Source organism: Poecilia mexicana, unplaced genomic scaffold (assembly GCF_051168715.1).
Source record: "Poecilia mexicana isolate PSO_F unplaced genomic scaffold, ASM5116871v1 scaffold_5, whole genome shotgun sequence".
Classification (NCBI taxonomy): Eukaryota; Metazoa; Chordata; class Actinopteri; order Cyprinodontiformes; family Poeciliidae; genus Poecilia; species Poecilia mexicana.
Genome location: NW_028263374.1, coordinates 927,486 through 941,792, shown reverse-complemented (window position 1 = coordinate 941,792; position 14,307 = coordinate 927,486). Strand labels below are relative to the sequence as shown.

Genomic DNA, 14,307 nt, shown 5'->3' with positions numbered 1-14,307 from the left:
ATATCAGTTATAAAAATTTCACTTAGACTGATACTGACATGTTTAAAAATGACCATTATGAACACAGATATGGATGTTTATGCTTATCTTCTCCATTTCTAATGGAAACCTATGAAGTGTGACAGTTGCTTATGTCTATATTTCAAAATTTCAGTAGAAATAGCAGCAATATAAATAATTGTTGCCTTTTTGAATTACACAAAAATAAGTTTGTCATAATTCCAAATCTTTATGTAAATATTTCGTGTTAATGCTGGAAAATCATTGTATTATCACTCATATATTCCATGACACTCATAATGTGCCTGGAAACCATTATTTAAAAATAGGCCAAAACACATATAGTAGTAATAAAATGAAACAGTTTTTTTTTTCTTTTTCTAATGAAACACTACTTTTCATTGTGATAGCCACATTAACCTGCAGCTAAAACAAAGTACATACCTATAGTGTGGAGGTGGGTTACCCTTCGCTTTGCAGTTAATGAACACCAGCTTGTCGCCGGAGCTCATGGGGAAAATACTGTCACTCGGCTCCTGAGTGAAGACAGGACCATGGCGGGCGTTCTCTGCATCATAAATAAAATAAATAAATAAATGAATAAAACATTAGCTGTACCATGAAGTGGAACAAGTGACAACATATTAATGCAAAGAGGAATCACTCAGCACTCTGGAAGCTGTATGTAAATTCCACACCTATTATAATTAACTTCCAAGGTGGCTCTCTGAGTACATTGTGCATTTAATAAACCATCATGTCACGATGCAGATGTCACATTGCGATGAGAGAGCAATTAACAGAAGATAACCCTGCATCACATTGGTCTCTCGGCCCATTCTGCACAGTCTGCAGCTGATGGAGCCTACTTATTATGCTCCATTTGTGCTTAGAATGTTTTATACCAATAAAATCTCTAATAATATGAATGCTTATTTTGAGTAGACTCTGTGCTGTCATGATTCAGAGTGCATTACTTTAAACCAAAGATAAAAATGAAGAAAACTTAAAGTTTAAAAGGTTTTTTGAGGGGAAAAAAACTAAATAGTTTTACTGATAATTATCTTTTAAAACAATACCTCTAGGAAAATAAGAATATTAATTGGACTCTAAGATGTTAATTTTGATTAATTAATAAAAAAGGTTTAATTGCATTAAAGATTTTAATGCAATTATTATTTTTTTTTTTTACATATAAGGTTTCCAGGCGGAACCTTTGTATCTGCATGTTTCTGGAACACTTGTAAATCTGACACACAACTGACATCCACGAATGACAACTATAGAGCTTTGGAGCGTGACGTCACTGCTCTAGTCGGAGGGGTATCAGCGCCATCTTAGGGGTCCATAGACAACAGTCTCGCAGTATAAAAAAAAACAGTCTCGCAGAGTTTTTCAATCCAAGTTACTTAAAATAATTTAGCTATGGTACGAACTTGCTACGTTATTGTCTGTAATGTCCGATCACACGACTGAAACGGTAAAAGGATATAAGACGGACTTTGGTTTCACTATTATCCTGCTTGGAAACAACGTGAGGAGGCTAAGCTATCGGTGCTAACGAAAAGAAGACGAATGTCCTGGTATCAGCGGTGACACGTCTTGATATCACGTTCTCCAAAATCCCCAGATACCTACAAGTTTCCTCCAGACATTTCCTTTCTGGTGAGTGTCTAAATTTGCTTTGTTGGTTTTGTGTCATAATGTTGTTCTATGATTTTGTCCGAGTGTTCTTACGTTCAGTTTCTGTTGTTTAGCTCGGGCTAATATTGTTTATGTAGCATAGTCCGAGTTTTGTCAGTGGACATCGAGGTTATTACATTATTGTGAAGTAAACTATTTTACTAGTGTTATCAAATTTACAGCTTTAATAGCGATGTGTTCTGATATGTCCTCTTAAAGGCAAACCGACGTATGAAATGGATGAGCTCAATCCTGACTGGGGTCCAGTGCTGAATGTGGGTCACTGAGGTAAACGCCACAACATCGGACCGACATGGGCGTCAATTAAAGAGGCGATACAGCAAAACCATCAACAGGTTACTGAGACTGATTTCATTATTTACCCCAGAAGAGGTAAATAATGAAAACACAGTAGCAGAGGCAACAGAAGAGGAACAAGTTGGAGAGGCTGAGGAGGAAGGAACCCCAGGAGAGGAGCTCAGCAAGGCTGCAGACTCTGAAGAGGAACAGGAACCATTTGTGTTGAAATACAGTTGGAAATGGCTGTTCTCTCATTTAATAATTTAATGTATTAAACATTCATGAATCGTTTGATTCAAGCACTTCAAGTTGCATGTAAACGTGAAGAAAAGAATCACATTTTAAGTAACAATTTGATATTTAAATATTCAGGTAATGAGATTATATTTTTAAATAAATATTTTATGTGATTAAAGTAAACAATTATATAATCAGACATCTGTCAAGACACTGGGTTTTTGGGTTTGTTTTGCTTTTCATTTTATTAACTTTGTGTTTCAATTCACTTAAGTGGTTCATGGTATTTAGTGTAGTTAGAATAATATTATTGCTTTTCCTTGTTTGTCTGAGTCCATGTCAAGCCTTCTTTAATGACTATTCTATTTTATCCTTCTAGTTATTTCTTATTTCAGCCTCCCTGCAGGGTTTCTAGTAATGTTTATTTCTTAATTTGATCACCATAGGTTCAGTTATTGTTCCATGTCTGAGTCTGTATCTTTCTGTGTCATTCTAGTTGGGTTATTTCTTTGTTTAGATCTTCTAGTTTCTCTTGCTCTGTGTTCCTTAGTTCTTATTGTTAGATCAGCCTTGTTTCTACATCCACATAAAGTAAGTCCACTGCCTGCTGCATTTGTGTCCACCGCCACATCATGACACAAACCAGATGAAAGAGCCCATCTTTAAACATTTAATGTGTAATTAAACAATAAAGGTGACAAATTTTATGAAATAGACCACACTTTAATAAATATTTGTTGTATTTAACATATTTCAGGTAAGTGAACATGTAATGACATAGATCCTGGCCTAGAATTTTATGCAATTGAACATTACGGGTAACAAGTGATGATCATCTGAGGTAATACATTTTATGAATTTTCTTTTTTTTTAAAATATAATTCTGGTTAAAAAAGGGGTCAAAATGGAATAAAAATATGCCTAATCTATAGTTTAATAGAATAATTGTACACAGATTTTGAGTTAATAGGTTACATGACCTACAAGCTAAGAAAAATAAAAAATTTTGACTGCAGAAATAGCTAAAAAATATATAAAAGGTGTTCAAATGTAATAAAGGTGAGTGTGCCTCATCTATACAATCTAGAACAATTTCAAGCAGATTGAGTTAATGGGACACAATTTGGAAGCTACTGAAGAAAACATTTAATATTAAAATTATTGAATATGACTTAAAATTTTAATAGAAGATGGTGTGCCTCGTGTAATAGCATGAATGTCCACTTTTTGGTATCAGTTGGTCACAAGACAAAGCATTTATGCACAGGAGTGTTCGGAAATTGACAGCAGCAATGTGAAACTCCGAGCGCTTGTGGAGAGACTTAAGAACAGCTGGCCGAAATTAGCGTTCATAAATCGGATCAACCTTGAGCTGAACGTCTCTTACTCCGTGGAGCTCGGTTTATCCAGTATCCAACTTGAAAACAACTTTACTGCGGTTGGTAATACAATGAAAACACCGGTGTTCTGAATAATTTGTTTTGGTCTGTGGACCCCAGACATGGCGCCGAGCGACGAAAACGTCATATCCTGTGACGTCAACTCCAAAGCTCTATAGACCCTTTTCACATGACGTCACACAACCTCCGTTTTGGCTCGAAGCTGTGTATCCTTAGTTCCGGTGTACATAGTAAGTAACGATAAAGTGGTCTATTTCATATATATATATATGTAAAATGGACACATATATATCTATGTATATCTATATAGAGACATATATATAGAAAGAGAGATTTAGATATTTATATATATATATGTATATATCTGACAGCATATGTTGATCAGACAGAACACCGGAGCATGGAGTTTACACAGTCTCTAAAACATTTGCCTAAAATAAGATTTGAAGATAGATCACGATTTGCAAACCAATTTTCTCTGACAATAAAATCTAAATTAGACAAAGGCTAGAAATTCTTCACCGAACAATACCTGTTTGACTATGAAGGTAGGTATTTTTGTTTTGCGTAACCATTAGTTTAGCATTAGTGAATTTTGTTAGCTAGCTAACTACGTGACATAACTGTTCCTTAACCAGAACTTTTTACTGTTTTTGAACTATAACGTTTTAGGCTCTAATCTTGATCAGATTCTTAAATTATAGACTGGAGTTGCCACTCATCCCATAAAATAGGGGTTTGTTTGTTATAAGCAGAGATGTCCGGTCCCGCCGCTTCTTTGTAATGTCTTCCTCTAATCGGACCACTTTTTCCGGTAACGAATAATCTAACGAGCTCGTATTTCAAATCCAGTAATCAGATTAAAGTTATTTTTATGTCCTTTATTTTCCATTAATACAGAAAATGAACCTCTAAACGTTACATCACTGACAGGCGGCGGTGTATATGTTTCCTAACTGTGGCTAAAGCTGCTGCTAGCTGGTTTACTCATGATCGGAGGCTTGTTGGAGAATGGTAAATTGACAATGACTAATAACGGTTATCTAACACGTAAACACTGTTTTATAAAACACAGAAAGTGAACCTCTAAACGTTACAGCACTGACAGAGAGTATATTTTTTTCTAAATGTGGCTAAAGCTGCTGCTAGGTGGTTTACTCTCCGATCGGAGGCTGTTTATTTTATACACAGTTAGAGAATGGTGATTTTACAATGATTAATAACAGCTATCTAACACTTAAATGCTGTTATTATTAAACTTACCTTTTATTATATCCTTAAGATTATGAGAATGCGGGAATTTTTCAGCTTGGTTCCCAAGGCAAAATCACACCGGAAGTAAAGATACCCAGGTTTGAGTTATGGCGGCCATTGTCTGACGTCACTGTGAAAAGGGTCTATAGACCCTTTTCACACTGTTTTATAAAACAGTGTTTACGTGTTAGATAACCGTTATTAGTCATTGTCAATTTACCATTCTCCAACCAGCCTCCGATCATGAGTAAACCAGCTAGCAGCAGCTTTAGCCACAGTTAGGAAACATATACACCGCCGCCTGTCAGTGATGTAACGTTTAGAGGTTCACTTTCTGTGTTTTATAAAACAGTGTTTACGTGTTAGATAACCGTTATTAGTCATTGTCAATTTACCATTCTCCAACCAGCCTCCGATCATGAGTAAACCAGCTAGCAGCAGCTTTAGCCACAGTTAGGAAACATATGCACCGCCGCCTGTCAGTGATGTAACGTTTAGAGGTTCATTTTCTGTATTAATGGAAAATAAAGGACATAAAAATAACTTTAATCTGATTACTGGATTTGAAATACGAGCTCGTTAGATTATTCGTCACCGGAAAAAGTGGTCCGATTAGAGGAAAGCATTACAAAGCAGCGGCGGCACCGGACATCTCTGCTTATAACAAACAAACCCCTATTTTATGGGATGAGTGGCAACTCCAGTCTATAATTTAAGAATCTGATCAAGATTAGAGCCTAAAACGTTATAGTTCAAAAACAGTAAAAAGTTCTGGTTAAGGAACAGTTATGTCATGTAGTTAGCTAGCTAACAAAATTCACTAATGCTAAGCTAACGGTTACGCAAAACAAAACTACCTACCTTCATAGTCAAACAGGTATTGTTCGGTGAAGAATTTCTAGCCTTTGTCTAATTTAGATTTTGTTGTCAGAGAAAATTGGTTTGCAAATCGTGAGCTATCTTCAAATCTTATTTTAGGCAAATGTTTTAGAGACTGTGTAAACTCCATGCTCCGGTGTTCTGTCTGATCAACATATGCTGTCAGATATATATATATATATATATATATATATATATATATATATATATATATAAATCTCTCTTTCTATATATATGTCTCTATATAGATATATATAGATATATATGTGTCCATTTTACATATATGAAATAGACCACTTTATCGTTACTTACTATGTACACCGGAACTAAGGATACACAGCTTCGAGCCAAAACGGAGGTTGTGTGACGTCATGTGAAAAGGGTCTATAGACAAATAGACAAAGCCGCATCTCTTGCCCCACTAGGAATTAATTTTTCTTTCAAAAAGCGATCCAATTGGACACTGGAAAAGAGTATTTCAGTGTCTACGCCAGTGGTTCCCGAACATTTTCTTCTGCGCCCCCTCAGTGGTTTCCAAACATTTTCTGCGCCTCCCCTATAGATTACAAATGGCTGTCTGGTTGAAACGACGCGTGTGGGGTGTGTGTGTGTGTGTGGGGGGGGCTTTTTGGGGGGCAAAATGAATGCACGTAGCTGAAAATAGACACCAACATCGGTAGCCTACAAGGTACTTGTTAACCTTAAGGTTCTGTATTGATATTAGCTAGTCATCTTTTAGCTAACATTACCTGCATCCAACAGCTTTACTCAACTCAGTCGGTTAGTTTGGAGGGAAAAACTGTGAAAAGTTCTTTGTGTTTTGCTGGTTTGCTGCCGTGATTCTAACACAAACCTACATAGCTCCGCACAGCAGCAGCAGGTCTCCTTCACAGGTGGAAACCCAGCGCGAGCGTCGTAGCGCTCATGTTGCGTTTAAAGGCGGCTCGGAAAAACAGGTTACAACATGTTAACAATGGATTAAACAGTTTTAACTGCTGATAAAAGTGACAGAGGACACAAATATGGGAAGTGTGGAAGCCTCTACTGTATCAAATTGACATAGGAATAACAGAGAGTTGGCCATTCTAAGGTAAAAACCCAGCGCATACAGTGTTCATGTTTTGTTTTTGATTTTTTCATCCAGACGGCTTCCCCCGTCCCCCCTGCAATGACACGGCGCCCCCCCTAGGGGGCGCGCCCCACAGTTTGGGAACCTCTGGTCTACGCTGTGTTAAAAGGAGTAAGCCTATCAGTAAAGCTTTGTCTATTCATACAATAATTTAGCAGCAAATAGGGGTTTTGAATTGAAAATGTTGCTTTGTTAATGTATGGTTTTTGATTAAGATGCAATTGATTGTAATCAAGTCATTACAGATGCTGTAATGAACTTCATTAACAATTTTAATCAACCATTAATAGTAATACAATTGTTGTTTGATGTCTTCCACATCCAAATCTCAATTCCAGGATTTTAGATTTCATGTTGTAATAAGAACGGTCTTCTCTTTAAAATTTCTAAAATTCTAATTCCCCTGTTTCTGAAAAAAACCCTCATTGTTTATTTTTCCACAGTGAACCCCAGAGAAGCGAGTCTTTTCTGAGTATCTGAGAATTGTCATAACACCATTTCCAAACCACCTGAAATCCATTATTAAATATTACATTCACAAGTGGACAACATTCTCAGACAGTCACATTTCTTCCTCACGGTGGTCATCAGTGCAAATTGACCTCCAGGTCAGAACATGAATTTCTATATTAAGTGCCAAAAACCCAAGAGCTCCATCTCTGCATTTACAGGCCTCAGTTAGCATGTTGAATTTTAAAGTTCATCACAGTACAGTTAAAAAAAAAGAATGAACAAGTACAGCTTTCTTGGAGGAGTTGCCTGGAGAAAGACTTACTGGAAATGTATAGCAGCAAAGTTTGCAAAGTTGTATCTGAGTGACTTTCAACAGTTCTTTGGACAGATGAGACTAAACTGAACTAAACTAAATCTGTTTGTGGATACTCTGCAGAACAAAAGGTTTGTTAAAGTGTGTATGACAACCAGACTACCCCACTGGGTGCCGGCAGTATGTGAGGACACATGGCTGTGTCTCCAACAGGGTGGTCTGCAGGAAAGGAGTCCCGCAGGGATCTGTACTGACACCTTTCCTTTTCACTCTCTAAAATGCAGACTTCTCCCACACTGCTGTCTTCAGAAGTTCTGTGACTCTGACATAGTTGACCTCATTACAGTTGGAGACGGTTGAGAGTACAGATAGTTGACTCCAGACTTTATGGACTGGTGCCTTGAGAACTGCCTCTTGATAAACACAGGTAAAACTGTGCCGCTTTTTCTTTTCCTTGTGTCATAAATTTGCCCTCACTGCACAGTCTCTTTTCTTTTTCTCCATATTTATATTTCTATCAGTGTGAATTTGCATGCAGTGGCTGCTGGTGGTACAAATGAATGGTCCCAATGGGTGACAATAAAGCTTCATTCTATATTATTCTTGATACAAATTTCAGAACATCTGTCCAACAGCCGAGAAAGGACAATGACCCCGAAACACAGCAGCAAATCTACTGCAGAATAACTAAGAAAGAAGGTATGGTGATGGCCCCATCTCATCTCAATAAACTATTGAAGTGCTGTTGTCGCAGTAGCAGTTCTAAAAGTTCTAATGATCTTTGTTGTGAAACTCTATATAGGAGTCAGGGTGTCATTAATGCAACTTTCAATTTTACAGATGTTACCAAGAGCCCAGCTATTGCAAATAGGATATGAAGACAAAAAAAATTGTATTTGAAGCTTTAATATCTCACAGAGGATAGAAAAAAACACTAGTTGTAAGGGACAAAACCAATCAACAAAATCAAAAGTTGTCTCAGAGGTTTCCCACAACATCTCTGTGGTCAACCTTTTATTTATTTATTTTTAGACTCTGAATGGTCCCACGTGCACAATGTTCTAATATTAAAGCACTCTGAAATGAAATAAGGTTGAATCGACAGGGACTGCTTCAAGACTAACTCAGGGTTGGGGGAGGGAGGGACGGATGGACTGACTGCAGCCTAATACAGGGGAGCTCCTTAAACAAAACCTGTCGTAGCATTAAATCCACCTGAGACTGGAGCAAATGTTCAACTTCCAGCTGAACAGTGAAACGCAGAGCCAAGAAAACTCTGCGGCAGCTTCAGGGAAAATATCTCCCTGTCCTTCAGCGCTGCTAACGCCGAGTCTTAAACACAGGAAAACATCTGTTAAGAGACCTCAAAAAGGCAGCAAGCAGAGAGTAAACTTCAAATGTAGGTGAGAATGTCTTCTGAGACTTTCCCAAGAAAACTGGAATATGTAACAGCCGAGAAAGAAGGAACAGACCCGCAGGAAGGAGTTCTACTTTCACTGTTATTAGGGGCTTGGAGTGAAACGTGAGGAAGGACATTTTTAAAATCTACAGTCCAAAGTTAATAGAAATTTGTAGTCTGTCTCGCTTTTCATCAGTGGTGGGCACTGCTAACTAAAAAGTTAGTTGCATAACCCTGAAGCATCATCCAAGAACATTAGCTCCACTAACATGCTGTATGAACCTGGTATTTACCAAAAGCTAGTAATGAAGTGCTAAGTTCAACCATATTGATTGCACCATGCATCAATGACAATTTGACAACATAGTATACCGCCCTCAACAGGATCAAATTTGTTATTGCACTCCTACTTGTACTGTTTGCACTTCAGGAAGTGATTCTTTGATTCTTTCACTCCAGAGTTTAGTTTTATAGTTGTTGAGTTTTGCTAAGTCTCTTGCTGATTTAGACTAATTAACTTTGGTTAGAAAACACAGTCAACATTTTAAACTGTTTACTTTAGAACAGCGAGTCATTCTGGGTACAGAATAAATGCCATTTGCTGTACCGCAACACGGGTGGAGAACATGAGGAGACGAAACAGAGATAGTGTATTCACCCACTTCAAAATAACAGCATGAATATAAACAGCTCGCTACTTGAAGAAATCTCAACAGTCAATAGTCAAGATGTCAAACTTCACTCAACTTGAAATTTATAGGATCACCAAGTAAATAGATGGCCAAGCTTTATAATTTATCTGGAGTAATTAATTTGGGAGAAGGTAACTGCACTAAGTGTTTTCTAAGACGGTAAAAACGCTAGGGTGCATAGCTAAAAATTAGCTGCGCCGTTAACGCAAGTGTGTACATTTTTTGGGGATATGAAAGAAAAGAATTTTCAGATTGCTACTGATAAATAATTTTGTGTTGGTCTGCTACATTAAATCACAGAAAAATAAACAGCAATTTGCAGTTGCAAAGTGTCAAAATGAGGAAGAAAGTTCAAGATTTTTTTGCAAGGAATTGTAAGTGGAGACAGAAAACAGAAAATAAAAACAGAGCAAATTCAATCAATACAATATTTTTAATGGTCTAAAATATTACTAAGCAACTCAACCCTCACTGATTTATGCTCCGATTCATCTTTTTTTTATTATGTAAGGAGGATAGTTTTCAGAAGATGTTTACATAAGAGCTTAAGTATTCAGAGTAGGGTTTCTCGAATGGTTTTAATCTAATTAGAGCAGAACTGCTGTCTATAGTCTGTGCGTGCGTGGGTGTGTTCTCTGTAAAGCTCATTGTTTTGGTTGTGTCTGCCAAACTATCAATACACAGGAGTAATTAACTGATGGTGCACTAATTACTCCCGTGAAACTTTTTTTTAGCAGATGCACTCTCACATGCAGCCACGCACTGGTGCACACCCTCCATTTCCTCAGACACGGCGTGTCACGAGCCAAGCTGCACAACCCTGCTGCTTGGAAAAAATGTTAATTTTCTCTTTGTTCACTTGAGACGATGAAAGATGAGATGTTTTTCTATTTTTTTTCTCCTTTTCCCGATACACATCTCTAACCTTGACTAGGACAAAGAGTGTTCCCTCCCACGTTGTCATCATTATGATCATCCTAATGAGAGTGGGAGTCTTTGCCTCAGGTAAGGGCCTCATTTCCCCTCTTTCTCGTCTCCGAGGGAGGCGTTTCAGATTCTGCCCTGCTTGGAATGTCCTTTAAATTAAACAAATTAATGAACCCTTAAAAGCTGGGTTATTTCTCCAGGGGAAAACATTGGGAGCTTCGTTTATCTGCCTGAGAACAACCCTGCTCAGTAAACACTCCGACCCGACTGACCACTGCTACAAGTGAGTGTACATCCATTACACATTACACCTAATTACATTTCATGAGAATGCATGTAAAAGGAAACTCAAAGGCATTGTGTGCACTAACTAGATCGTTTGTTTTTGGTAACATTTTCACATAGTACATAATTTACTACCATATATAGTTGAGTAAGAGAATACCAACAGACCCATCATAAGCTGTGGATTCATTATAAATGTACGCAAATCTTTGAAAGTATTCTGCTAACTCTGAAGAACACAATTTTGCAATTGTGGTATTTGCATTAATAGGCAAAATGGTGATTGGCTCCGTACTTGTATATCGGACCAGAAAATCCCAAAGTGTTTCACACTACAGTCATTCACACACACTCTCACACCTGAGTATGAGCAAATTTTTTAGTATGGCGTGTAGATATTAAGTTTTTCAGAAAATGTTTGGGTATTTTAGTTAAAATGACCTTAACTGCTTCAAAACCAAAACCAGAAAGAGATGATGGACAAAAGAAAACAGGTAATGGGTCAGATTAACTACATCAAAATAGTTGATCTGATATTAATCTGACAACATGATGCCAAACACATCATGTTGTTAGTTTTCTAAAGAGGAAATGGCCTTTAAAGTGATGTTGCAACAAGCTAACCAAAGCCCAGAAGTAGACAAGCTACATCTTGGTTCCAGACCAACAAGATCGATGTCATGCAGTTAAGGTGGGATTGTTTTTTTTTTTTTTTTGTAATTTACGCAACTAAATAGTTCAGTGATTTACAGGAAAGCAAAAATCTTCATGGTTTTTCAGAGTATGCAGTAAATGTTTGGTTTTACAGAGAAAAATGTGGATGCTGCCATTTCTCAAACCATCCTAATATTCCTTTTTTTTCATGGCGCGAAATAAGTGTGATTACGGTTCTGCCATGTTTTTCACTTTGGAATTGAATGTTCTATAGTTCTCAACACATCCCTTAATATTGAAATAAAAACAGTTATAAGGATATTGAGCTTTTCTCACTTTTTTTTAAATACACTGCTATCATTTTGAACACAACACTACTTGCAGAATATGATGAAGAGCACTGGCCTCTGCTCTCTCTGCTCTGTATCTGCACGCTTCATGATACACCCCGGTGGAAGTGCTGACTTGAGACAGGATGCTAAATCAATTGAAACAGAGGCATAAATAACAAAGCAATAGAGCCGGCTCCATATGCTGTATGAATTTCAGTGTATATTTGCGTGATGACTTGTAAACGGTCGGCTTGATCTGGGTACACATTATATCCCTCAAATCTGGCTGCTGGTTGTAAATCTCCAAGTTACCCCAGAGAGCTCTTAGAGGGAGTGGAAAGCCTTCACAATAACTCATGCAGGTATTTGAGAAACTAGAGTCTGGTGCTGGTCTCTTTGTCTCTCAGAGGTAGCTCAACAGCATCCCCTGCATGCTCCAAATAAATACATGAGCGTTAAACTGAGTGAGTGGATTTGTTTGTTGTGCAAGTGTGTAAAAAGGAGGAAAGCTGCAAACTTTCCTCCTTTTCGTTCCCTCTTTCGTTCCATCATGGTGCGACCATGATGAAGGAGATATTAGGTCTGTGTTGTTCATGCAGGGCCAAAATGACTGGATTCCTGATGTCAATGAGGAAGCATGGGCTTGTCATTGTACCAGGGCAGTTCTGTATTGACTAGATACACTTGTCAACATTGTAAAACTCCCACCAAATGATCATCTGGTGACAACAGTGGTTGATGCAAAAAGCATCTCCAACATCTTTGACGGCCATCATTTCTACGCAATGTGACTAGACTTTCATCAGCACCGAGTGCCCACTGGTCCCTCATCCAGTGTAAATGCTCCACTGGTCCCTCATCCAGTGTAAATGCTCCACTGGTCCCTCATCCAGTGTAAATGCTCCACTGGTCCCTCATCCAGTGTAAATGCTCCACTGGTCCCTCATCCAGTGTAAATGCTCCACTGGTCCCTCATCCAGTGTAAATGCTCCACTGGTCCCTCATCCAGTGTAAATGCTCCTTGGCCCTGGTTGAGTGGTGAGGTGTGTTTCCCAAACCTGGCCCTCAAGGCACACTGTCCTGCATGTTTTATGTGTTTCCTTGCTTCAGCCCATGTGATTTCAATTGACAGTTGTTTGCTGAACTGCAGTCATCTGAATGCAGTTCTACAGGTGTTTGCTAATTGCTGCTGGCTAGTCTGATGGAGCTGAGTGTGGTGATTTCAGGAGAGAGCTGCTCTGTGAGGCGAAAGCTCAGAAGCTTGTAAACTGCAGCTCTGAGGAAGAGCTTCGCCTTGAAGGCAGATCTAGGTTCACCTAGGTGTTTTGTACAGCTGAATGGTTGCCATAGAGATTAAAGGATTTCTCAAGCAACCATGAAAGAATCAATGTAAGACTCCAGATATGTTTCTGATGAAGAAATAACATTATGACACAATGTAAAGCTAAAAAAAGTCGAGTTTGCTTAATACTACCCCTTTAAGCTCCTTCTTAGAGAACAGCAAGAAAACCAAACAACCCTAACTTTTTGTGAGTGGTATATATGTAACATATAAATCTCTGACTGGCACTGAGAGCTAAAGAAACCCAACATCTCCACAAGTGAATTTGAAAACTTTCCTACACCCAGAATGCACCGCACTGGTTCAGAAATGATACGCTACCAAAGCTGAATTTCAATCAGATCTAAGATGTTTTGCGCTTTCCCCCCCTCAAAGTAGGTGTAGGATCTGCACAGATATACAAGCAAATAGAAAAGAATGCTTCTATTTGAGTTCACTATCAGCTCTCCGTAAGAAATGATAAACCAGACACAGGTGAGGGAAAACAAGGCAAACTCTCTCTCTCTGAAAGACGTATGCATATCATCCATGTCATGAAAGGAGACTTGTCTTGGCATCTTACCGGCAAGGCACTCTTTGAGTGACAGAAGGATTAAGAGTTCCCATGGCAACAACATCTTCATTTTCCAAGGTGAAAGATTCCTGTTCTGACAGACAGTGAAGAACACTTCATGGGCAAACACTCCCTTTGTTTGGAACTGTGAAAAAAGAAAGAGGAAAATAGACCACATGAGCTCTGTGAACATTACGAGATGCAATCGGAATCTGCGACTTCAGGAAAAAAAAAGAGAATGTGTAAAAGGCAGTAAGCTGTGAAAAATCGGTGCGCTATTAATAATTCATTCAACCAAATAACCCGGGCTAGGATCTCATGCTGTGCGCTGAGCTAGCAGCTGATACGATACTGTGGGAGCTGATATGTGGTGCATACTGCAGCTTCACTATCTCCACAGAGCACGTGGAGGACAAAAACAAAGCAGAAGCAGCAACAGATTAGCAGGATCCTGCTGCAGGAAGTGTTTAATCTC

The 14,307-nt window shown here is 38.3% G+C and overlaps 1 protein-coding gene and 1 long non-coding RNA gene across 2 annotated transcripts in view; one reads left to right on the top strand and one right to left on the bottom strand.

The window, feature by feature from the left end:
• LOC106908855 (contactin-4-like) overlaps positions 1-14,107 on the bottom strand; it is a 69,138-nt gene extending 55,031 nt beyond the window's left edge. The window contains exons 1-2 of the mRNA XM_088005959.1: positions 13,842-14,107; positions 445-568 (exon numbers count right to left, since the gene is read on the bottom strand). Coding sequence (XP_087862085.1) covers positions 445-568; positions 13,842-14,025 — 308 coding nt within the window. The 5' untranslated portion in view covers positions 14,026-14,107. The remainder of the gene's footprint in view (positions 1-444; positions 569-13,841) is intronic.
• On the top strand, positions 1,291-2,932 carry LOC148159567 (uncharacterized). The gene is made up of 2 exons (XR_015762799.1): positions 1,291-1,665; positions 1,903-2,932. It is a non-coding gene; the product is annotated as an uncharacterized LOC148159567 (long non-coding RNA).
• Positions 14,108-14,307: the final 200 nt, after the last annotated feature.